The 24,611-nt window shown below is 47.3% G+C and overlaps 1 protein-coding gene across 1 annotated transcript in view; it reads left to right on the top strand.

The window, feature by feature from the left end:
* Window positions 1-24,611, top strand: part of LOC121275044 (cysteine-rich, acidic integral membrane protein-like) — a gene marked incomplete at its 3' end in the record, with an annotated part of 144,281 nt that overhangs the window by 42,904 nt on the left and 76,766 nt on the right. The window contains exon 15 of the mRNA XM_041182435.1: window positions 3,961-4,113. Within this exon, the coding sequence (XP_041038369.1) occupies window positions 3,961-4,113 (153 nt within the window). The remainder of the gene's footprint in view (window positions 1-3,960; window positions 4,114-24,611) is intronic.

Raw genomic sequence — 24,611 nt, 5'->3', positions numbered from 1 at the left:
GGAGCATTACTCTGTATCTAACCCCGTGCTGTACCTGTCCTGGGAGTGTTTGATGGGGACGGTGTGTGGGTCTTTATCCTGATTCTGGATCTCACTCTCTCTTTGCATCTTCCAGCCCCCCAGTGTCCAGCTTCCAGCCGATTGGACAGTTTCTGTGATATGAAACTTGGGAATGTGTGTGAGACAGATGCCGACTGCTTGTCCTGGTCATCCTGCTGTGAGACTGGCTGTGGAAAGAGATGTGTCCCTCGCTTCCTCATGTCCGGTGAGTGCCCCAAAGGGTCAGAGTCCATTCATCACCGGATGGGCGGAGAGAGAGAGAGAGACCGAGAGTTTGTGTGCGTTTGCCCATGGGTGTGTGTGTGTGTGTGTGTTTGAGAGTCTGAGTGTGCTTGAGTGTGTCTGTCAGAGTGTGTTAGAGATTGTGTGTGTTTGCGTGAGAGTGTGTGAGTGTGAGGGTGTATGTGCTTCATTGGGAGTTTGTGTGTGATTGTATGAGTCAGTTTGAGTGTCATTCTGAGTCTCATTGTGAGAATGAGTGTGTAAGAGCGTGTGTGAGTGTGTGTGTGTGTGAGTGTTGTGAATGTGAGCGTGTGTGAGTGCCAGCATTGTGAGTGTGAGCGTGTGTGAGTGTGAGTGTCAGCAGCGTGAGTGTGAGCATGTGTGAGTGTCAGTGTTGTGAGTGTGAGTGTGCGTGAGTGTGAGTGTCAGTGTGTGTGAGTGTGAGTGTGCGTGAGTGTGAGTGTCAGCGTGTGTGAGTGTGAGGGTGTGTGAGTATGAGTGTCAGTGTTGTGATTGTGACAGTGTGTGAGTGTGAGTGTCAGCGTGTGTCAGTGTGTTTGTTTGTGAGTGTGTGTCAAAGTTGTGACTGTGAGAGAGTGTGAGTGTGAGTGTCAGCATTGTGAGTGTATGTGAGTGTGAGTGTGAGTGTCAGCATTGTGACTGTGAGAGTGTGTGAGTGTGAGTGTCAGCATTGTGAGTGTGAGAGTGTGTGAGTGTGATTGTCAGCATTGCGAGTGTGAGCATGTGTGAGTGTGAGAGTCAGCATTGTGAGTGTGAGCGTGTGTGAGTGTGAGTGTCAGCGTTGTGAGTTTGAGGCTGTGTGTGTGAAGCTGTGAGTGTGAGGCTTTGTGTGTGGTTGTGACTATGCAAGTGTGAGCATGCGGGTGTGAGCGTGCGGGTGTGAGCATGAGGGTGTGAGCGTGCGGGTGTGAGTGCGGGTGTGAGGCTGTGTGACCCTGACTGTGAGTGTGAGAGTGTGTGAGACTGTGTGAGTGTGAGTGTGGGTCTGAGAGTGTGTGGATGTGATAGTGCATGAAATTGTGTGGGTGTTTGAGTGTGTGAGACTGTGTGATTGTGAGTGTGGGTGTGTGTATCTGAGACTGTGGGTGTGAGACTGTGTGATTGTGAGGGTGTGTGTGAGTTTGAGACTGTGGGTGTGAGAGTGTGTGAAAATTTGTGTGTTAGACTGTGAGTGTGGGAATGTGAGTGTGAGACTGTGCATGTGAGTGTGTGTGAGACCGTGGGTGTGAGAGTGTGTGAAAATTTGTGTGTGACAGTGTGTGAAGCTGTGAGTGTGGGAATGTGTGTCAGTGTGTGAGATTGTGTGACTGTAAGTGTGTGTGTGACTGTGAGGGTGTGTGAGAGTGTGAGAATTTGTGTGTGACAGTGTGTGAGACTGTGAGTGTGGGTATGTGAGTATGGGGCTGTGGGTGTGAGGTTGTGTGAGACTGTGGATGTGAGAGTGTGACTGTGAGGGTGTGGGTGTGAGAGTGTGGGTATGTGAGACAGTGGTTGTGAGAGTGTATGAGTGTGCCTGTGTGTAAGAGTGTGAGAAAGTGGGTGTAAGAGTGTGAGATCGTGTGTGTGTGAGAGTGTGTGTGTGAGTGTGTGGGTTTGAGCGTGAGAGTGTGTGGGTTTGAGTGTGAGAGTGTGGGGGTGAGAGTGTGAGAGTGTGGGTTTGAGAGTGTGTGTGTGAGAGAGTGAATGTGTAGGTGTGAGAGTGTGTGTGTGAGAGAGTGTGTGTGTGAGAGTGTGAGAGTGTGGGTCTGAGAGTGTGTGTGTGAGTGTGAGAGTGTGTGTGTGAGAGTGTGAGAGTGTGGGTTCTAGAGTGTGTGTGTGAGAGTGTGGGTGTGAGAGTATGAGAGTGTGTGTGTGAGTGTGTGTGTGTGGGTGTGAGTGTGTGTGTGTGGGTGAGTGTGAGAGTGTTTGTGTGAGAGTATGTGTGTGCTAATGTGAGTGTGAGAGTGTGAGAGTGTGGGTGTGAGAGTGTGAAAGTGTGGGTTTGAGAGTGTGTGTGTGAGAGTGTAGGTGTGAGAGTGTTTGTGTGTGAGAGTGTGTGTGTGAGTGTGAGAGTGTGGGTGTGAGAGTATGAGAGTGTGGGTGTGAGTGTGTGTGTGTGTGGGTGTGAGTGTGTGTGCATGGGTGAGTGTGAGAGTGTTTGTGTGAGAGTGTGTGTGTGCTGGTGTGAGTGTGCGAGTGTGTGTGGGTGTGAGTGTGAGAATGCGGGTGTGAGTGTGTCATTGTGAGGGTGTGTGTGAGGGTGTGTGTGGGTGTGAGAGTGTGTGTTAGAGTGTGTGTGTGGGTGTGAGTGTGAGAGTGCAGAAGTGTGAGTGCGAGGGTGTGTGTGAGGGTGTGTGCGGGTGTGAGAGTGTGTGAGTGTGAATGTGTGTGTATGAGAGTGTGCGTGCAGGTGTGAGAGTGTATGTGGGTGTGAGAGTCTGTGAGGGTGAGAGAGTGTGTATGTGAGAGTGTGTGAGTGTGAGTGATTGTGAGAGTGTGTGTGAAGGTGTAAGTGTGAGTGTGTGTGTGTGTGAGAAAGTGTGAGTGTGTGAGAGAGAGTCTGTGAGTGTGAGAGTGTGTGTGTGCGGGTGTGTGTGGGTGTGAGATTATTTGTGTGTGTGGGTGTGTGTATAGGTGTGAGAGTCTGGGTGTGGGTGTGTGTGAGGTTGAGAGAGTCTGTGAGTGTGAGACAGTGTGTGTGTGAGTGTAAGAGTCTGTGAGAGAGACAGTGTGTGAGTGTGAGAGAGAGACTCTGTGAATGTGAGAGTGTGTGTGTGTGAGTGTGAGAGTGTGTGTGAGAGTGTGAGAGTGTGGGTGTGAGAGTATGAGAGTGTGGGTGTGAGTGTGTGTGTGTGTGGGTGTGAGTGTGTGTGCATGGGTGAGTGTGAGAGTGTGTGTGTGTGTGAGAGTGTGTGTGAGTGTGTGTGTGTGAGTGTGAGAGTTTTTTGTGAGTGTGTGTGTCTATGAGTGTGTGAGTGTGAGAGAGAGTCTGTGAGTGTGAGACAGTGTGAGAGTGTGTGTGTGAGTGTGTGTGTGAGTGTGGGAGAGAGTCTGTGAGTGTGAGACAGTGTGAGAATGTGTGTGTGAGTGTGAGAGTGTGTGTGTGAGTGTGGGAGAGAGTCTGTGTGTGTGAGTCAGAGTGAGAGTGTGTGCGTGATTGTGAGAGTATGTGAGAGTGAGAGAGAGTCTGTGAGTGTGAGACAGTGTGAGAGTGTGTGTGTGAGTGTGTGTGTCTGTGAGTGTTTGTGTGTGTGTGTGTGTCTGTGAGTCTGAGACAGTGTGAGAGTGTGTGGATGAGTGTGAGAGTGTGTGTGTGAGTGTGTGAGAGAGTCTGTGAGTTTGAGACAGTGTGAGAGTGTGTGTGTGAGTGTGAGAGTGTGCGTGAGGGTGAGAAAGCCTGTGAGTGTGAGACAGTGTGAGAGTGTGTGTGTGAGTGTGAGACAGTGTGAGAGTGTGAGTGTGTGTGTGTGAGTGTGAGAGTGTGTGTGAAGGTGTGAGATTCTGTGAGTGTGAGACAATGTGAAGTGCTTCCCGAGATGCTCCATGATTTCCACACCCTGTGAACTAGTCCCTCGTTTCTGGGGGTCCCCAGAGAGTTCCTGCCTCTCTCTCTCTCTCTCGGCCGGGGGATTGGCCAGTTTCTGTGTTCCTGACTGACCCCCGATTTCTGGGTTCCAGACGATGATACCTGTCCCTCTTCTCACCGTCTCACCCCCATGTGTGACCTGAAACTTGGTGACCAGTGCAGCGGAGATGGAGACTGTGATGCTTGGCAGACCTGCTGTGAAACCAAATGTGGACACATCTGCATCGTGAAATTCATGGATGATGGTGAGCACGAAAAGGGCAGAATGAGGGGAAGAGGGAGAGAGACAGAGAGAGGGAGAGAGAGAGCAAGGGTGTGTAAGAAGCAGAATGAGAGAGAGAGGCAGAAAGAGCGAGAAACAAAAACTGAGAGAGAGAAACAGAGACTCACAGAGAGAGGAACAGAGACTCACAGAAAGAGAAAAACAGAGAATCACAGAGAGAGAAACAGAGACCCAGAGAGAGAAACAGAGATTCAGAGAGAGAGAAAGAGATACTCAGAGAGACAGAAAAAGAGACTCACAGAGAGAGAGAAACAGAGACTCAGAGAGAGAGAGAAAGAGAAACAGAGAGAGAGAGGCAGACTTTCAGAGAGAGAGAAACAGAGACTGAGAGAAAGAAACAGGGACACACAGAGAGACAGAGACTCACAGAGAAAGGAACAGAGATGGAGAGAGAGACAGAGACACAGAGAGCAGCAGAATTCAAGAGAGAATCAGGGACTGAGAGAGAGACAGACAGAAACTCAAAGAGAGAGACAGAGACTCAGGGAGAGAAACAGAGAGACAGAGAGAGAGAAACAGAGAGTCACAGAGAGAGAAACAAAGACTCAGAGAGAGAGAGACAGAGACTCTGAGAGAGAGGGAAATAGAGAGTCAGAGAGAGCAGCAGAGATCAAGAGAGAATCAGGGACTGAGAGAGAGAGCGACAGACTCAGAGAGAAAGAAAGAGAAACAGAGAGAGACACAGACTCACAGAGAGAGAGAGAGACTCAGAGAGAGATAGAGGAACACAGAGAGAGATAGAGACTCACAGAGAGAGGAACATAGACTGAGAGAGAGAGAGATAGAGACCCACAGAGAGAGAAACAGAAACTCCCAGAGAGAGAAACAGAGACTCACAGAGAGAGAAAAAGGGACTGAGAGAGACAGGGACTCACAGAGAGAGAGACAGAGACTCACAGAGAGAGAAAAAGGGACTGAGAGAGACAGAGACTCACAGAGAGAGAAACAGAGACTCACAGAGGGAGAAACAGGAACTATGAGAGATAGAGACAGCGACTCACAGAGAGAGAAAGACAGAGACTCACAGAGAGAGAGACAGAGACCCACAGAGAGAGAAACAGAGAATCACAGAGAGAGAGAGAGACAGAGACTCACAGAGAGAGGAACAGGAACTGTGAGAGATAGAGACAGCGAATCACAGAGAGAGAAACGGAAACTCAGAGAGATAAACAGAGACTCCCAGAGAGAGAAACAGGGACTGAGAGAAACAGAGACTCAGAGAGAGAGAAACAGAGTCACACAGAGAGAGAAAAACAGAGACTCACAGAGAGAGAAACAGAGACTCCCAAAGAGAGAGAAACAGAGACTCAGAGAGAGAGAAACAGTTACTCACAGAGAGAGAAAAAGAGACTCCCAAAGAGAGAGAAACAGAGACTCACAGAGAGAGAGAAAGAGAGACTCACGGAGAGAGAGAAACAGAGACTCCCAGAGAGAGAGAAACAGAGACTCCCAGAGAAAGAGAAACAGAGACTCCCAGAGAGGGAAACAGAGACTCCCAGAGAGAAAAACAGTTACTCACAGAGAGGGAAACAGAGACTCACAGAGAGAGAAACAGAGACTCACAGACAGAGAAACAGAGACTCACAGAGAGAGAAACAGAGACTCCCAGAGACGGAAACAGAGACTCACAGAGAGAGAAACAGTTACTCACAGAGAGGGAAACAGAGACTGACAGAGAGAGAAAAAGAGACTCACAGAGAGAGAAACAGTTACTCACAGAGAGAGAAACAGAGATTCACAGAGAGAGAAACAGAGACTCACAGAGAGAGAAACAGAGACTCCCAGAGAGGGAAACAGAGATTCACAGAGAGAGAAACAGTTACTCACAGAGAGAGAAACAAAGGCTCACAGAGAGAGAAACAGAGACTGACAGAGAGAGAAACAGAGACTGACAGAGAGAGAAACAGAGACTCACAGAGAGAGAGAGAAACAGAGACTCACAGAGAGAGAAACAGAGACTCACAGAGAGAGAAACAGTTACTCACAGAGAGAGAAACATAGTCTCACAGAGATAGAGACAGCGACTCACAGAGAGAGAGACAGAGACTCCCAGAGAGAGAGACAGAGACCCACAGAGAGAGAAGCAGAGAATCACAGAGAGAGAGAGACAGATACTCAAAGAGAGAGGAACAGGAACTGTGAGAGATAGAGACAGCGAATCACAGAGAGAGAAACGGAAACTCAGAGAGAGAAACAGAGACTCCCAGAGAGAGAAACAGGGACTGAGAGAAACAGAGACTCAGAGAGAGAGAAACAGAGACACACAGAGAGAGAAACAGAGACTCACAGAGAGAGAAACAGAGACTCCCAAAGAGAGAGAAACAGAGACTCTGAGAGAGAAAAACAGAGACACACAGAGAGAGAAACAGAGACTCCCAAAGAGAGAGAAACAGATACTCACAGAGAGAGAGAAAGAGAGACTCACGGAGAGAGAGTAACAGAGACTCCCAGAGAGAGAGAAACAGAGACTCACAGAGAGAGAGACACAGAGACTCACGGAGAGAGAGAAACAGAGACTCCCAGAGAGAGAGAAACAGAGACTACCAGAGAGAGAGAAAAGAGACTCCCAGAGAGGGAAACAGAGACTCACAGAGAGAGAAACAGTTACTCACAGAGAGGGAAACAGAGACTGACAGAGAGAGAAACAGAGACTCACTGAGAGAGAAACAGAGACTCACAGAGAGGGAAACAGAGACTCACAGAGAGAGAAACAGTTACTCACAGAGAGAGAAAAAGAGTCTCACAGAGATAGAGACAGCGACTCACAGAGAGAGAAAGACAGAGACTCACAGAGAGAGAGACAGAGACCCACAGAGAGAGAAACAGAGAATCACAGAGAGAGAGAGAGACAGAGACTCACAGAGAGAGGAACAGGAACTGTGAGAGATAGAGACAGCGAATCACAGAGAGAGAAACGGAAACTCAGAGAGATAAACAGAGACTCCCAGAGAGAGAAACAGGGACTGAGAGAAACAGAGACTCAGAGAGAGAGAAACAGAGTCACACAGAGAGAGAAACAGAGACTCACAGAGAGAGAAACAGAGACTCCCAAAGAGAGAGAAACAGAGACTCAGAGAGAGAGAAACAGTTACTCACAGAGAGAGAAAAAGAGACTCCCAAAGAGAGAGAAACAGAGACTCACAGAGAGAGAGAAAGAGAGACTCACGGAGAGAGAGAAACAGAGACTCCCAGAGAGAGAGAAACAGAGACTCCCAGAGAAAGAGAAACAGAGACTCCCAGAGAGGGAAACAGAGACTCCCAGAGAGAAAAACAGTTACTCACAGAGAGGGAAACAGAGACTCACAGAGAGAGAAACAGAGACTCACAGACAGAGAAACAGAGACTCCCAGAGAGGGAAACAGAGACTCACAGAGAGAGAAACAGTTACTCACAGAGAGGGAAACAGAGACTGACAGAGAGAGAAAAAGAGACTCACAGAGAGAGAAACAGTTACTCACAGAGAGAGAAACAGAGATTCACAGAGAGAGAAACAGAGACTCACAGAGAGAGAAACAGAGACTCCCAGAGAGGGAAACAGAGACTCACAGAGAGAGAAACAGTTACTCACAGAGAGAGAAACAAAGGCTCACAGAGAGAGAAAGAGAGACTGACAGAGAGAGAAACATAGACTGACAGAGAGAGAAACAGAGACTCCCAAAGAGAGAGAAACAGAGACTCAGAGAGAGAGAAACAGTTACTCACAGAGAGAGAAAAAGAGACTCCCAAAGAGAGAGAAACAGAGACTCACAGAGAGAGAGAAGGAGAGACTCACGGAGAGAGAGAAACAGAGACTCCCAGAGAGAGAGAAACAGAGACTCCCAGAGAAAGAGAAACAGAGACTCCCAGAGAGGGAAACAGAGACTCCCAGAGAGAAAAACAGTTACTCACAGAGAGGGAAACAGAGACTCACAGAGAGAGAAAAAGAGACTCACAGACAGAGAAACAGAGACTCACAGAGAGAGAAACAGAGACTCCCAGAGAGGGAAACAGAGACTCACAGAGAGAGAAACAGTTACTCACAGAGAGGGAAACAGAGACTGACAGAGAGAGAAAAAGAGACTCACAGAGAGAGAAACAGTTACTCACAGAGAGAGAAACAGAGATTCACAGAGAGAGAAACAGAGACTCACAGAGAGAGAAACAGAGACTCCCAGAGAGGGAAACAGAGACTCACAGGGAGAGAAACAGTTACTCACAGAGAGAGAAACAAAGGCTCACAGAGAGAGAAACAGAGACTGACAGAGAGAGAAACAGAGACTGACAGAGAGAGAAACAGAGACTCACAGAGAGAGAGAAACAGAGACTCACAGAGAGAGAAACAGAGACTCCCAGAGAGGGAAACAGAGACTCACAGAGAGAGAAACCGTTACTCACAGAGAGAGAAACATAGTCTCACAGAGATAGAGACAGCGACTCACAGAGAGAGAGACAGAGACTCCCAGAGAGAGAGACAGAGACCCACAGAGAGAGAAGCAGAGAATCACAGAGAGAGAGAGACAGATACTCAAAGAGAGAGGAACAGGAACTGTGAGAGATAGAGACAGCGAATCACAGAGAGAGAAACGGAAACTCAGAGAGAGAAACAGAGACTCCCAGAGAGAGAAACAGGGACTGAGAGAAACAGAGACTCAGAGAGAGAGAAACAGAGACAAACAGAGAGAGAAACAGAGACTCACAGAGAGAGAAACAGAGACTCCCAAAGAGAGAGAAACAGAGACTCTGAGAGAGAAAAACAGAGACACACAGAGAGAGAAACAGAGACTCCCAAAGAGAGAGAAACAGAGACTCACAGAGAGAGAGAAAGAGAGACTCACGGAGAGAGAGTAACAGAGACTCCCAGAGAGAGAGAAACAGAGACTCACAGAGAGAGAGACACAGAGACTCACGGAGAGAGAGAAACAGAGACTCCCAGAGAGAGAGAAACAGAGACTACCAGAGAGAGAGAAACAGAGACTCCCAGAGAGGGAAACAGAGACTCACAGAGAGAGAAACAGTTACTCACAGAGAGGGAAACAGAGACTGACAGAGAGAGAAACAGAGACTCACAGAGAGAGAAACAGAGACTCACAGAGAGGGAAACAGAGACTCACAGAGAGAGAAACAGTTACTCACAGAGAGAGATACAGAGTCTCACAGAGATAGAGACAGCGACTCACAGAGAGAGAAAGACAGAGACTCACAGAGAGAGAGACAGAGACCCACAGAGAGAGAAACAGAGAATCACAGAGAGAGAGAGAGACAGAGACTCACAGAGAGAGGAACAGGAACTGTGAGAGATAGAGACAGCGAATCACAGAGAGAGAAACGGAAACTCAGAGAGATAAACAGAGACTCCCAGAGAGAGAAACAGGGACTGAGAGAAACAGAGACTCAGAGAGAGAGAGAAACAGAGTCACACAGAGAGAGAAACAGAGACTCACAGAGAGAGAAACAGAGACTCCCAAAGAGAGAGAAACAGAGACTCAGAGAGAGAGAAACAGTTACTCACAGAGAGAGAAAAAGAGACTCCCAAAGAGAGAGAAACAGAGACTCACAGAGAGAGAGAAAGAGAGACTCACGGAGAGAGAGAAACAGAGACTCCCAGAGAGAGAGAAACAGAGACTCCCAGAGAAAGAGAAACAGAGACTCCCAGAGAGGGAAACAGAGACTCCCAGAGAGAAAAACAGTTACTCACAGAGAGGGAAACAGAGACTGACAGAGAGAGAAACAGAGACTCACAGACAGAGAAACAGAGACTCACAGAGAGAGAAACAGAGACTCCCAGAGAGGGAAACAGAGACTCACAGAGAGAGAAACAGTTACTCACAGAGAGGGAAACAGAGACTGACAGAGAGAGAAAAAGAGACTCACAGAGAGAGAAACAGTTACTCACAGAGAGAGAAACAGAGATTCACAGAGAGAGAAACAGAGACTCACAGAGAGAGAAACAGAGACTCCCAGAGAGGGAAACAGAGACTCACAGAGAGAGAAACAGTTACTCACAGAGAGAGAAACAAAGGCTCACAGAGAGAGAAACAGAGACTGACAGAGAGAGAAACAGAGACTGACAGAGAGAGAAACAGAGACTCACAGAGAGAGAGAGAAACAGAGACTCACAGAGAGAGAAACAGAGACTCCCAGAGAGGGAAACAGAGACTCACAGAGAGAGAAACAGTTACTCACAGAGAGAGAAACATAGTCTCACAGAGATAGAGACAGCGACTCACAGAGAGAGAGACAGAGACTCCCAGAGAGAGAGACAGAGACCCACAGAGAGAGAAACAGAGAATCACAGTGAGAGAGAGACAGATACTCAAAGAGAGAGGAACAGGAACTGTGAGAGATAGAGACAGCGAATCACAGAGAGAGAAACGGAAACTCAGAGAGAGAAACAGAGACTCCCAGAGAGAGAAACAGGGACTGAGAGAAACAGAGACTCAGAGAGACAGAAACAGAGACACACCTAGAGAGAAACAGAGACTCACAGAGAGAGAAACAGAGACTCCCAAAGAGAGAGAAACAGAGACTCTGAGAGAGAAAAACAGAGACACACAGAGAGAGAAACAGAGACTCCCAAAAAGAGAGAAACAGAGACTCACAGAGAGAGAGAAAGAGAGACTCACGGAGAGAGAGTAACAGAGACTCCCAGAGAGAGAGAAACAGAGACTCACAGAGAGAGAGACACAGAGAATCACGGAGAGAGAGAAACAGAGACTCCCAGAGAGAGAGAAACAGAGACTACCAGAGAGAGAGAAACAGAGACTCCCAGAGAGGGAAACAGAGACTCACAGAGAGAGAAACAGTTACTCACAGAGAGGGAAACAGAGACTGACAGAGAGAGAAACAGAGACTCACAGAGAGAGAAACAGAGACTCACAGAGAGAGAAACAGAATCTCCCAGAGAGGGAAACAGAGACTCACAGAGAGAGAAACAGTTACTCACAGAGAGAGAAACAGAGACTCACAGAGACAGAGACAGAGACTCCCAGAGAGAGAGACAGAGACTCACAGTGAGAGAAACAGAGACTCACAGAGAGAGAGAAACAGAGAGGGAAACAGAGACTCAGAAAGAGAAACAGGGACTCACAGAGAGAGAAACAAAGACTCACAGAGAGAGAGAATCAGAGTCTCAGAGAGAGAGAAACAGAGACTTAGAGAGAGAGAGAAACAGAGACTGAGAGAGAGAGAAACAGAGAATTACAGAGAGAGAAAAAGGGACTGAGAGAGAGAGAGACAGAGACTCACAGTGAGAGAGAGACAGAGACTCACATAGAGAGAAACAGAGACTCACAGAGAGTGAAACAGCTACTGCGAGAGATAGAGACAGCGACTCACAGAGAGAGAAACAGAGACTCACAGAGAGAGAAATTAAGACTCACAGAGAGAGAGACAGAGACTCACAGCGAGAGAAACAGAGACTCACAGAGAGAGAAACAGGGACTGAGAGAGAAACAGAGACTCACAGAGAGAGAAACAGGGACAGAAAGAGAGAAACCGAGACTCACAGAGAGAGAAACAGGGACTGAGAGAGAGAAACCGAGACTCACAGAGAGAGAAACAGGAACTGCGAGAGATAGAGACAGCGACTCACAGAGAGAGAAACAGTTACTCACAGAGAGGGAAACAGAGACTGACAGAGAGAGAAACAGAGACTCTCAGAGAGAGAAACAAAGACTCACAGAGAGAGAAACAGAGACTCCCAGAGAGGAAAACAGAGACTCACAGAGAGAGAAACAGTTACTCACAGAGAGAGAAACAGAGACTCACAGAGAGAGAGACAGAGACTCCCAGAGAGAGAGACAGAGACTCACAGTGAGAGAAACAGAGACTCACACAGAGAGAGAAACAGAGAGGGAAACAGAGACTCAGAAAGAGAAACAGGGACTCACAGAGAGAGAAACAGAGACTCAAAGAGAGAGAGAATCAGAGACTCAGAGAGGGAGAAACAGAGACTGAGAGAGAGAGAGAAACAGAGACTGAGAGAGAGAGAGAAACAGAGAATGAGAGAGAGAGAAACAGAGAATTACAGAGAGAGAAAAAGGGACTGAGAGAGAGAGACAGAGACTCACAGAGAGAGAGAGACAGAGACCCTCAGAGAGAGAAACAGAGACTCACAGAGAGCGAAATAGGTACTGCGAGAGATAGAGACAGCGACTCACAGAGAGAGAAACAGAGACTCCCAGAGAGGGAAACAGAGACTCACAGAGAGAGAAACAGTTACTCACAGAGAGAGAAACAGAGACTCACAGAGAGAGAGACAGAGACTCCCAGAGAGAGAGACAGAGACTCAAAGTGAGAGAAACAGAGACTCACAGAGAGAGTGAAACAGAGAGGGAAACAGAGACTCAGAAAGAGAAACAGGGACTCACAGAGAGAGAAATAAAGACTCACAGAGAGAGAGAATCAGAGACTCAGAGAGAGAGAAACAGAGACTGAGAGAGAGAGAAACAGAGAATTACAGAGAGAGAAAAAGGGACTGAGAGAGAGAGACAGAGACTCACAGAGAGAGAGAGACAGAGACTCACAGAGAGAGAAACAGAGAATCACAGAGAACGAAACAGCTACTGCGAGAGATAGAGACAGCGACTCACAGAGAGAGAAACAGAGACTCACAGAGAGAGAAATTAAGACTCACAGAGAGAGAAAAAGGGACTGAGAGAGAGAGACAGAGACTCACAGAGAGAGAGACAGAGACTCACAGAGAGAGAGACAGAGACTCACAGAGAGAGAAACAGAGACTCACAGAGGGAGAAACAGGAACTATGAGAGATGGAGACAGCGACTCACAGAGAGAGACAAACAGAGACTCACAGAGAGAGAGACAGAGACCCACAGAGAGAGAAACAGAGAATCACAGAGAGAGAGAGACAGAGACTCACAGAGAGAGGAACAGGAACTGTGAGAGATAGAGACAGCGAATCACAGAGAGAGAAACGGAAACTCAGAGAGATAAACAGAGACTCCCAGAGAGAGAAACAGGGACTGAGAGAAACAGAGACGCAGAGAGAGAGAAACAGAGAGTCACAGAGAGAGAAACAGAGACTCCCAAAGAGAGAGAAACAGAGACTCAGAGAGAGAGAAACAGAGACTCACAGAGAGAGAAACAGAGACTCCCAAAGAGAGAGAAACAGAGATTCAGAGAGAGAGAAACAGAGAGTCACAGAGAGAGAAACAAAGACTCAGAGAGAGAGAGACAGAAACTCTGAGAGAGAGGGAAATAGAGAGTCAGAGAGAGCAGCAGAGATCAAGAGAGAATCAGGGACTGAGAGAGAGAGCGACAGACTCATAGAGAAAGAAAGAGAAACAGAGAGAGACACAGACTCAGAGAGAGAGAGAGAGACTCAGAGAGAGATAGAGGAACACAGAGAGAGATAGAGACTCACAGAGAGAGGAACATAGACTGAGAGAGAGAGAGACAGAGACCCACAGAGAGAGAAACAGAAACTCCCAGAGGGAGAAACAGAGACTCACAGAGAGAGAAAAAGGGACTGAGAGAGAGAGAGACTCACAGAGAGAGAGACAGAGACTCACAGAGAGAGAAAAAGGGACTGAGAGAGACAGAGACGCACAGAGAGAGAAACAGAGACTCACAGAGGGAGAAACAGGAACTATGAGAGATAGAGACAGCGACTCACAGAGAGAGAAAGACAGAGACTCACAGAGAGAGAGACAGAGACCCACAGAGAGAGAAACAGAGAATCACAGAGAGAGAGAGAGACAGAGGCTCACAGAGAGAGGAACAGGAACTGTGAGAGATAGAGACAGCGAATCACAGAGAGAGAAACGGAAACTCAGAGAGAGAAACAGAGACTCCCAGAGAGAGAAACAGGGACTGAGAGAAACAGAGACTCAGAGAGAGAGAAACAGAGACAAACAGAGAGAGAAACAGAGACTCACAGAGAGAGAAACAGAGACTCCCAAAGAGAGAGAAACAGAGACTCTGAGAGAGAAAAACAGAGACACACAGAGAGAGAAACAGAGACTCCCAAAGAGAGAGAAACAGAGACTCACAGAGAGAGAGAAAGAGAGACTCACGGAGAGAGAGTAACAGAGACTCCCAGAGAGAGAGAAACAGAGACTCACAGAGAGAGAGACACAGAGACTCACGGAGAGAGAGAAACAGAGACTCCCAGAGAGAGAGAAACAGAGACTACCAGAGAGAGAGAAACAGAGACTCCCAGAGAGGGAAACAGAGACTCACAGAGAGAGAAACAGTTACTCACAGAGAGGGAAACAGAGACTGACAGAGAGAGAAACAGAGACTCACAGAGAGAGAAACAGAGACTCACAGAGAGGGAAACAGAGACTCACAGAGAGAGAAACAGTTACTCACAGAGAGAGAAACAGAGTCTCACAGAGATAGAGACAGCGACTCACAGAGAGAGAAAGACAGAGACTCACAGAGAGAGAGACAGAGACCCACAGAGAGAGAAACAGAGAATCACAGAGAGAGAGAGAGACAGAGACTCAGAGAGAGAGGAACAGGAACTGTGAGAGATAGAGACAGCGAATCACAGAGAGAGAAACGGAAACTCAGAGAGATAAACAGAGACTCCCAGAGAGAGAAACAGGGACTGAGAGAAACAGAGACTCAGAGAGAGAGAGAAACAGAGTCACACAGAGAGAGAAACAGAGAGTCACAGAGAGAGAAACAGAGACTCCCAAAGAGAGAGAAACAGAGACTCAGAGAGAGAGAAACAGTTACTCACAGAGAGAGAAAAAGAGACTCCCAAAGAGAGAGAAACAGAGACTCACAGAGAGAGAGAAAGAGAGACTCACGGAGAGAGAGAAACAGAGACTCCCAGAGAGAGAGAAACAGAGACTCCCAGAGAAAGAGAAACAGAGACTCCCAGAGAGGGAAACAGAGACTCCCAGAGAGAAAAACAGTTACTCACAGAGAGGGAAACAGAGACTGACAGAGAGAGAAACAGAGACTCACAGACAGAGAAACAGAGACTCACAGAGAGAGAAACAGAGACTCCCAGAGAGGGAAACAGAGACTCACAGAGAGAGAAACAGTTACTCACAGAGAGGGAAACAGAGACTGACAGAGAGAGAAAAAGAGACTCACAGAGAGAGAAACAGTTACTCACAGAGAGAGAAACAGAGATTCACAGAGAGAGAAACAGAGACTCACAGAGAGAGAAACAGAGACTCCCAGAGAGGGAAACAGAGACTCACAGAGAGAGAAACAGTTACTCACAGAGAGAGAAACAAAGGCTCACAGAGAGAGAAACAGAGACTGACAGAGAGAGAAACAGAGACTGACAGAGAGAGAAACAGAGACTCACAGAGAGAGAGAGAAACAGAGACTCACAGAGAGAGAAACAGAGACTCCCAGAGAGGGAAACAGAGACTCACAGAGAGAGAAACAGTTACTCACAGAGAGAGAAACATAATCTCACAGAGATAGAGACAGCGACTCACAGAGAGAGAGACAGAGACTCCCAGAGAGAGAGACAGAGACCCACAGAGAGAGAAGCAGAGAATCACAGTGAGAGAGAGACAGATACTCAAAGAGAGAGGAACAGGAACTGTGAGAGATAGAGACAGCGAATCACAGAGAGAGAAACGGAAACTCAGAGAGAGAAACAGAGACTCCCAGAGAGAGAAACAGGGACTGAGAGAAACAGAGACTCAGAGAGAGAGAAACAGAGACACACCTAGAGAGAAACAGAGACTCACAGAGAGAGAAACAGAGACTCCCAAAGAGAGAGAAACAGAGACTCTGAGAGAGAAAAACAGAGACACACAGAGAGAGAAACAGAGACTCCCAAAAAGAGAGAAACAGAGACTCACAGAGAGAGAGAAAGAGAGACTCACGGAGAGAGAGTAACAGAGACTCCCAGAGAGAGAGAAACAGAGACTCACAGAGAGAGAGACACAGAGAATCACGGAGAGAGAGAAACAGAGACTCCCAGAGAGAGAGAAACAGAGACTACCAGAGAGAGAGAAACAGAGACTCCCAGAGAGGGAAACAGAGACTCACAGAGAGAGAAACAGTTACTCACAGAGAGGGAAACAGAGACTGACAGAGAGAGAAACAGAGACTCACAGAGAGAGAAACAGAGACTCACAGAGAGAGAAACAGAATCTCCCAGAGAGGGAAACAGAGACTCACAGAGAGAGAAACAGTTACTCACAGAGAGAGAAACAGAGACTCACAGAGACAGAGACAGAGACTCCCAGAGAGAGAGACAGAGACTCACAGTGAGAGAAACAGAGACTCACAGAGAGAGAGAAACAGAGAGGGAAACAGAGACTCAGAAAGAGAAACAGGGACTCACAGAGAGAGAAACAAAGACTCACAGAGAGAGAGAATCAGAGTCTCAGAGAGAGAGAAACAGAGACTTAGAGAGAGAGAGAAACAGAGACTGAGAGAGAGAGAAACAGAGAATTACAGAGAGAGAAAAAGGGACTGAGAGAGAGAGAGACAGAGACTCACAGTGAGAGAGAGACAGAGACTCACATAGAGAGAAACAGAGACTCACAGAGAGTGAAACAGCTACTGCGAGAGATAGAGACAGCGACTCACAGAGAGAGAAACAGAGACTCACAGAGAGAGAAATTAAGACTCACAGAGAGAGAGACAGAGACTCACAGCGAGAGAAACAGAGACTCACAGAGAGAGAAACAGGGACTGAGAGAGAAACAGAGACTCACAGAGAGAGAAACAGGGACAGAAAGAGAGAAACCGAGACTCACAGAGAGAGAAACAGGGACTGAGAGAGAGAAACCGAGACTCACAGAGAGAGAAACAGGAACTGCGAGAGATAGAGACAGCGACTCACAGAGAGAGAAACAGTTACTCACAGAGAGGGAAACAGAGACTGACAGAGAGAGAAACAGAGACTCTCAGAGAGAGAAACAAAGACTCACAGAGAGAGAAACAGAGACTCCCAGAGAGGAAAACAGAGACTCACAGAGAGAGAAACAGTTACTCACAGAGAGAGAAACAGAGACTCACAGAGAGAGAGACAGAGACTCCCAGAGAGAGAGACAGAGACTCACAGTGAGAGAAACAGAGACTCACACAGAGAGAGAAACAGAGAGGGAAACAGAGACTCAGAAAGAGAAACAGGGACTCACAGAGAGAGAAACAGAGACTCAAAGAGAGAGAGAATCAGAGACTCAGAGAGGGAGAAACAGAGACTGAGAGAGAGAGAGAAACAGAGACTGAGAGAGAGAGAGAAACAGAGAATGAGAGAGAGAGAAACAGAGAATTACAGAGAGAGAAAAAGGGACTGAGAGAGAGAGACAGAGACTCACAGAGAGAGAGAGACAGAGACCCTCAGAGAGAGAAACAGAGACTCACAGAGAGCGAAATAGGTACTGCGAGAGATAGAGACAGCGACTCACAGAGAGAGAAACAGAGACTCCCAGAGAGGGAAACAGAGACTCACAGAGAGAGAAACAGTTACTCACAGAGAGAGAAACAGAGACTCACAGAGAGAGAGACAGAGACTCCCAGAGAGAGAGACAGAGACTCAAAGTGAGAGAAACAGAGACTCACAGAGAGAGTGAAACAGAGAGGGAAACAGAGACTCAGAAAGAGAAACAGGGACTCACAGAGAGAGAAATAAAGACTCACAGAGAGAGAGAATCAGAGACTCAGAGAGAGAGAAACAGAGACTGAGAGAGAGAGAAACAGAGAATTACAGAGAGAGAAAAAGGGACTGAGAGAGAGAGACAGAGACTCACAGAGAGAGAGAGACAGAGACTCACAGAGAGAGAAACAGAGAATCACAGAGAACGAAACAGCTACTGCGAGAGATAGAGACAGCGACTCACAGAGAGAGAAACAGAGACTCACAGAGAGAGAAATTAAGACTCACAGAGAGAGAAAAAGGGACTGAGAGAGAGAGACAGAGACTCACAGAGAGAGAGACAGAGACTCACAGAGAGAGAGACAGAGACTCACAGAGAGAGAAACAGAGACTCACAGAGGGAGAAACAGGAACTATGAGAGATGGAGACAGCGACTCACAGAGAGAGACAAACAGAGACTCACAGAGAGAGAGACAGAGACCCACAGAGAGAGAAACAGAGAATCACAGAGAGAGAGTGACAGAGACTCACAGAGAGAGGAACAGGAACTGTGAGAGATAGAGACAGCGAATCACAGAGAGAGAAACGGAAACTCAGAGAGATAAACAGAGACTCCCAGAGAGAGAAACAGGGACTGAGAGAAACAGAGACGCAGAGAGAGAGAAACAGAGACACACAGAGAGAGAAACAGAGAGTCACAGAGAGAGAAACAGAGACTCCCAAAGAGAGAGAAACAGAGACTCAGAGAGAGAGAAACAGAGACTCACAGAGAGAGAAACAGAGACTCCCAAAGAGAGAGAAACAGAGACTCAGAGAGAGAGAAACAGAGAGTCACAGAGAGAGAAACAAAGACTCAGAGAGAGAGAGACAGAAACTCTGAGAGAGAGGGAAATAGAGAGTCAGAGAGAGCAGCAGAGATCAAGAGAGAATCAGGGACTGAGAGAGAGAGCGACAGACTCATAGAGAAAGAAAGAGAAACAGAGAGAGACACAGACTCAGAGAGAGAGAGAGAGACTCAGAGAGAGATAGAGGAACACAGAGAGAGATAGAGACTCACAGAGAGAGGAACATAGACTGAGAGAGAGAGAGACAGAGACCCACAGAGAGAGAAACAGAAACTCCCAGAGGGAGAAACAGAGACTCACAGAGAGAGAAAAAGGGACTGAGAGAGAGAGAGACTCACAGAGAGAGAGACAGAGACTCACAGAGAGAGAAAAAGGGACTGAGAGAGACAGAGACGCACAGAGAGAGAAACAGAGACTCACAGAGGGAGAAACAGGAACTATGAGAGATAGAGACAGCGACTCACAGAGAGAGAAAGACAGAGACTCACAGAGAGAGAGACAGAGACCCACAGAGAGAGAAACAGAGAATCACAGAGAGAGAGAGAGACAGAGACTCACAGAGAGAGGAACAGGAACTGTGAGAGATAGAGACAGCGAATCACAGAGAGAGAAACGGAAACTCAGAGAGATAAACAGAGACTCCCAGAGAGAGAAACAGGGACTGAGAGAAACAGAGACTCAGAGAGAGAGAAACAGAGACACACAGAGAGAGAAACAGAGACTCACAGAGAGAGAAACAGAGACTCCCAAAGAGAGAGAAACAGAGACTCAGAGAGAGAGAAACAGTTACTCACAGAGAGAGAAACAGTTACTCACAGAGAGAGAAACAGAGACTCCCAAAGAGAGAGAAACAGAGACTCACAGAGAGAGAGAAAGAGAGACTCACGGAGAGAGAGAAACAGAGACTCCCAGAGAGAGAGAAACAGAGACTCCCAGAGAGAGAGAAACAGAGACTCCCAGAGAGGGAAACAGAGACTCCCAGAGAGAAAAACAGTTACTCACAGAGAGGGAAACAGAGACTGACAGAGAGAGAAACAGAGACTCACAGAGAGAGAAACAGAGACTCACAGAGAGAGAAACAGAGAATCACAGAGAGAGAAACAGAGACTCCCAGAGAGGGAAACAGAGACTCACAGAGAGAGAAACAGTTACTCACAGAGAGGGAAACAGAGACTGACAGAGAGAGAAAAAGAGACTCACAGAGAGAGAAACAGTTACTCACAGAGAGAGAAACAGAGATTCACAGAGAGAGAAACAGAGACTCACAGAGAGAGAAACAGAGACTCCCAGAGAGGGAAACAGAGACTCACAGAGAGAGAAACAGAGACTCACAGAGAGAGAAACAGAGACTGACAGAGAGAGAAACAGAGACTGACAGAGAGAGAAACAGAGACTCACAGAGTGAGAGAGAAACAGAGACTCACAGAGAGAGAAACAGAGACTCCCAGAGAGGGAAACAGAGACTCACAGAGAGAGAAACAGTTACTCACAGATAGAGAAACATAGTCTCACAGAGATAGAGACAGCGACTCACAGAGAGAGAGACAGAGACTCCCAGAGAGAGAGACAGAGACTCCCAGAGAGAGAGACAGAGACCCACAGAGAGAGAAACAGAGAATCACAGAGAGAGAGAGACAGATACTCAAAGAGAGAGGAACAGGAACTGTGGGAGATAGTGACAGCGAATCACAGAGAGAGAAACGGAAACTCAGAGAGATAAACAGAGACTCCCAGAGAGAGAAACATGGACTGAGAGAAACAGAGACTCAGAGAGAGAGAAAAAGAGACACACAGAGAGAGAAACAGAGACTCCCAAAGAGAGAGAAACAGAGACTCTGAGAGAGAGAAACAGAGACACACAGAGAGAGAAACAGAGACTCCCAAAGAGAGAGAAACAGAGACTCACAGAGAGAGAGACACAGAGACTCACGGAGAGAGAGAAACAGAGACTCCCAGAGAGAGAGAAACAGAGACTACCAGAGAGAGAGAAACAGAGACTCCCAGAGAGGGAAACAGAGACTCACAGAGAGAGAAACAGTTACTCACAGAGAGGGAAACAGAGACTGACAGAGAGAGAAACAGAGACTCACAGAGAGAGAAACAGAGACTCACAGAGAGAGAAACAGAGTCTCCCAGAGAGGGAAACAGAGACTCACAGAGAGAGAAACAGTTACTCACAGAGAGAGAAACAGAGACTCACAGAGACAGAGACAGAGACTCCCAGAGAGAGAGACAGAGACTCACAGTGAGAGAAACAGAGACTCACAGAGAGAGAGAAACAGAGAGGGAAACAGAGACTCAGAAAGAGAAACAGGGACTCACAGAGAGAGACAGAGACTCACAGAGAGAGAGAATCAGGGACTCAGAGAGAGAGAAACAGAGACTTAGAGAGAGAGAGAAACAGAGACTGAGAGAGAGAGAAACAGAGAATTACAGAGAGAGAAAAAGGGACTGAGAGAGAGAGACAGAGACTCACAGAGAGAGAGAGACAGAGACTCACATAGAGAGAAACAGAGACTCACAGAGAGCGAAACAGCTACTGCGAGAGATAGAGACAGCGACTCACAGAGAGAGAAACAGAGACTCACAGAGAGACAAATTAAGACTCACAGAGAGAGAGACAGAGACTCACAGCGAGAGAAACAGAGACTCACAGAGAGAGAAACAGGGACTGAGAGAGAAACAGAGACTCACAGAGAGAGAAACAGGGACAGAGAGAGAGAAACCGAGACTCACAGAGAGAGAAACAGGGACTGAGAGAGAGAAACCGAGACTCACAGAGAGAGAAACAGGAACTGCGAGAGATAGAGACAGCGACTCACAGAGAGAGAAACAGTTACTCACAGAGAGGGAAACAGAGACTCACAGAGAGAGAAACAGTTACTCACAGAGAGGGAAACAGAGACTAACAGAGAGAGAAACAGAGACTCACAGAGAGAGAAACAAAGACTCACAGAGAGAGAAACAGAGACTCCCAGAGAGGAAAACAGAGACTCACAGAGAGAGAGACAGAGACTCCCAGAGAGAGAGACAGAGACTCACAGTGAGAGAAACAGAGACTCACACAGAGAGAGAAACAGAGAGGGAAACAGAGACTCAGAAAGAGAAACAGGGACTCACAGAGAGAGAAACAGAGACTCAAAGAGAGAGAGAATCAGAGACTCAGAGAGGGAGAAACAGAGACTGAGAGAGAGAGAAACAGAGACTGAGAGAGAGAGAGAAACAGAGAATGAGAGAGAGAGAAACAGAGAATTACAGAGAGAGAAAAAGGGACTGAGAGAAAGAGACAGAGACTCACAGAGAGAGAGAGACAGAGACCCTCAGAGAGAGAAACAGAGAATCACAGAGAGCGAAGTAGGTACTGCGAGAGATCGAGACAGCGACTCACAGAGAGAGAAACAGAGACTCCCAGAGAGGGAAACAGAGACTCACAGAGAGAGAAACAGTTACTCACAGAGAGAGAAACAGAGACTCACAGAGAGAGAGACAGAGACTCCCAGAGAGAGAGACAGAGACTCACAGTGAGAGAAACAGAGACTCACAGAGAGAGTGAAACAGAGAGGGAAACAGAGACTCAGAAAGAGAAACAGGGACTCACAGAGAGAGAAACAAAGACTCACAGAGAGAGAGAATCAGAGACTCAGAGAGAGAGAAACAGAGACTGAGAGAGAGAGAAACAGAGAATTACAGAGAGAGAAAAAGGGACTGAGAGAGAGAGACAGAGACTCACAGAGAGAGAGAGACAGAGACTCACAGAGAGAGAAACAGAGACTCACAGAGAACGAAACAGCTACTGCGAGAGATAGAGACAGCGACTCACAGAGAGAGAAACAGAGACTCACAGAGAGAGAAATTAAGACTCAGAGAGAGAAAAAGGGACTGAGAGAGAGAGACAGAGACTCACAGAGAGAGAGACAGAGACTCACAGAGAGAGAGACAGAGACTCACAGAGAGAGAAACAGAGACTCACAGAGGGAGAAACAGGAACTATGAGAGATAGAGACAGCGACTCACAGAGAGAGACAAACAGAGACTCACAGAGAGAGAGACAGAGACCCACAGAGAGAGAAACAGAGAATCACAGAGAGAGAGAGACAGAGACTCACAGAGAGAGGAACAGGAACTGTGAGAGATAGAGACAGCGAATCACAGAGAGAGAAACGGAAACTCAGAGAGATAAACAGAGACTCCCAGAGAGAGAAACAGGGACTGAGAGAAACAGAGACGCAGAGAGAGAGAAACAGAGACACACAGAGAGAGAAACAGAGACTCACAGAGAGAGAAACAGAGACTCCCAAAGAGAGAGAAACAGAGACTCAGAGAGAGAGAAACAGAGACTCACAGAGAGAGAAACAGAGACTCCCAAAGAGAGAGAAACAGAGACTCAGAGAGAGAGAAACAGAGAGTCACAGAGAGAGAAACAAAGACTCAGAGAGAGAGAGACAGAGACTCTGAGAGAGAGGGAAATAGAGAGTCAGAGAGAGCAGCAGAGATCAAGAGAGAATCAGGGACTGAGAGAGAGAGCGACAGACTCAGAGAGAAAGAAAGAGAAACAGAGAGAGACACAGACTCAGAGAGAGAGAGAGAGACTCAGAGAGAGATAGAGGAACACAGAGAGAGATAGAGACTCACAGAGAGAGGAACATAGACTGAGAGAGAGAGAGACAGAGACCCACAGAGAGAGAAACAGAAACTCCCAGAGAGAGAAACAGAGACTCACAGAGAGAGAAAAAGGGACTGAGAGAGACAGAGACTCACAGAGAGAGAAGCAGAGACTCACAGAGAGAGAAAAAGGGACTGAGAGAGACAGAGACTCACAGAGAGAGAAACAGAGACTCACAGAGGGAGAAACAGGAACTATGAGAGATAGAGACAGCGACTCACAGAGAGAGAAAGACAGAGACTCACAGAGAGAGAGACAGAGACCCACAGAGAGAGAAACAGAGAATCACAGATAGAGAGAGAGACAGAGACTCAAAGAGAGAGGAACAGGAACTGTGAGAGATAGAGACAGCGAATCACAGAGAGAGAAACGGAAACTCAGAGAGAGAAACAGAGACTCCCAGAGAGAGAAACAGGGACTGAGAGAAACAGAGACTCAGAGAGAGAGAAACAGAGACACACAGAGAGAAAAACAGAGACTCACAGAGAGAGAAACAGAGACTCCCAAAGAGAGAGAAACAGAGACTCAGAGAGAGAGAGAAAGAGAGACTCACGGAGAGAGAGAAACAGAGACTCCCAGAGAGAGAGAAACAGAGACTCCCAGAGAGACAGAAACAGAGACTCCCAGAGAGGGAAACAGAGACTCCCAGAGAGAAAAACAGTTACTCACAGTGAGGGAAACAGAGACTGACAGAGAGACAAAAAGAGACTCACAGAGAGAGAAACAGAGACTCACAGAGAGAGAAACAGAGACTCACAGAGAGAGAAACAGAGACTCCCAGAGAGGGAAACAGAGACTCACAGAGAGAGCAACAGTTACTCACAGAGAGGGAAACAGAGACTGACAGAGAGAGAAAAAGAGACTCACAGAGAGAGAAACAGTTACTCACAGAGAGAGAAACAGAGATTCACAGAGAGAGAAACAGAGACTCACAGAGAGAGAAACAGAGACTCACAGAGAGAGAAACAGGAACGGCGAGAGATAGAGACAGCGACTCACAGAGAGAGAAACAGAGACTCCCAGAGAGGGAAACAGAGACTCAAAGAGAGAGAAACAGTTACTCACAGATAGAGAAACATAGTCTCACAGAGATAGAGACAGCGACTCACAGAGAGAGAGACAGAGACTCCCAGAGGGAGAGACAGAGACTCCCAGAGAGAGAGAGACAGAGACCCACAGAGATAGAAACAGAGAATCACAGAGAGAGAGAGACAGATACTCAAAGAGAGAGGAACAGGAACTGTGAGAGATAGAGACAGCGAATCACAGAGAGAGAAACGGAAACTTAGAGAGAGAAACAGAGACTCCCAGAGATAGAAACATGGACTGAGAGAAACAGAGACTCAGAGAGAGAGAAACAGAGACACACAGAGAGAGAAACAGAGACTCACAGAGAGAGAAACAGAGACTCCCAAAGAGAGAGAA

Source organism: Carcharodon carcharias (genome assembly GCF_017639515.1).
Source record: "Carcharodon carcharias isolate sCarCar2 chromosome 40 unlocalized genomic scaffold, sCarCar2.pri SUPER_40_unloc_7, whole genome shotgun sequence".
In the NCBI taxonomy this organism is placed as follows: Eukaryota; Metazoa; Chordata; class Chondrichthyes; order Lamniformes; family Lamnidae; genus Carcharodon; species Carcharodon carcharias.
The sequence above is the reverse complement of the archived record's forward strand: the minus strand, read 5'-3'. Positions and strand labels throughout refer to the sequence as shown.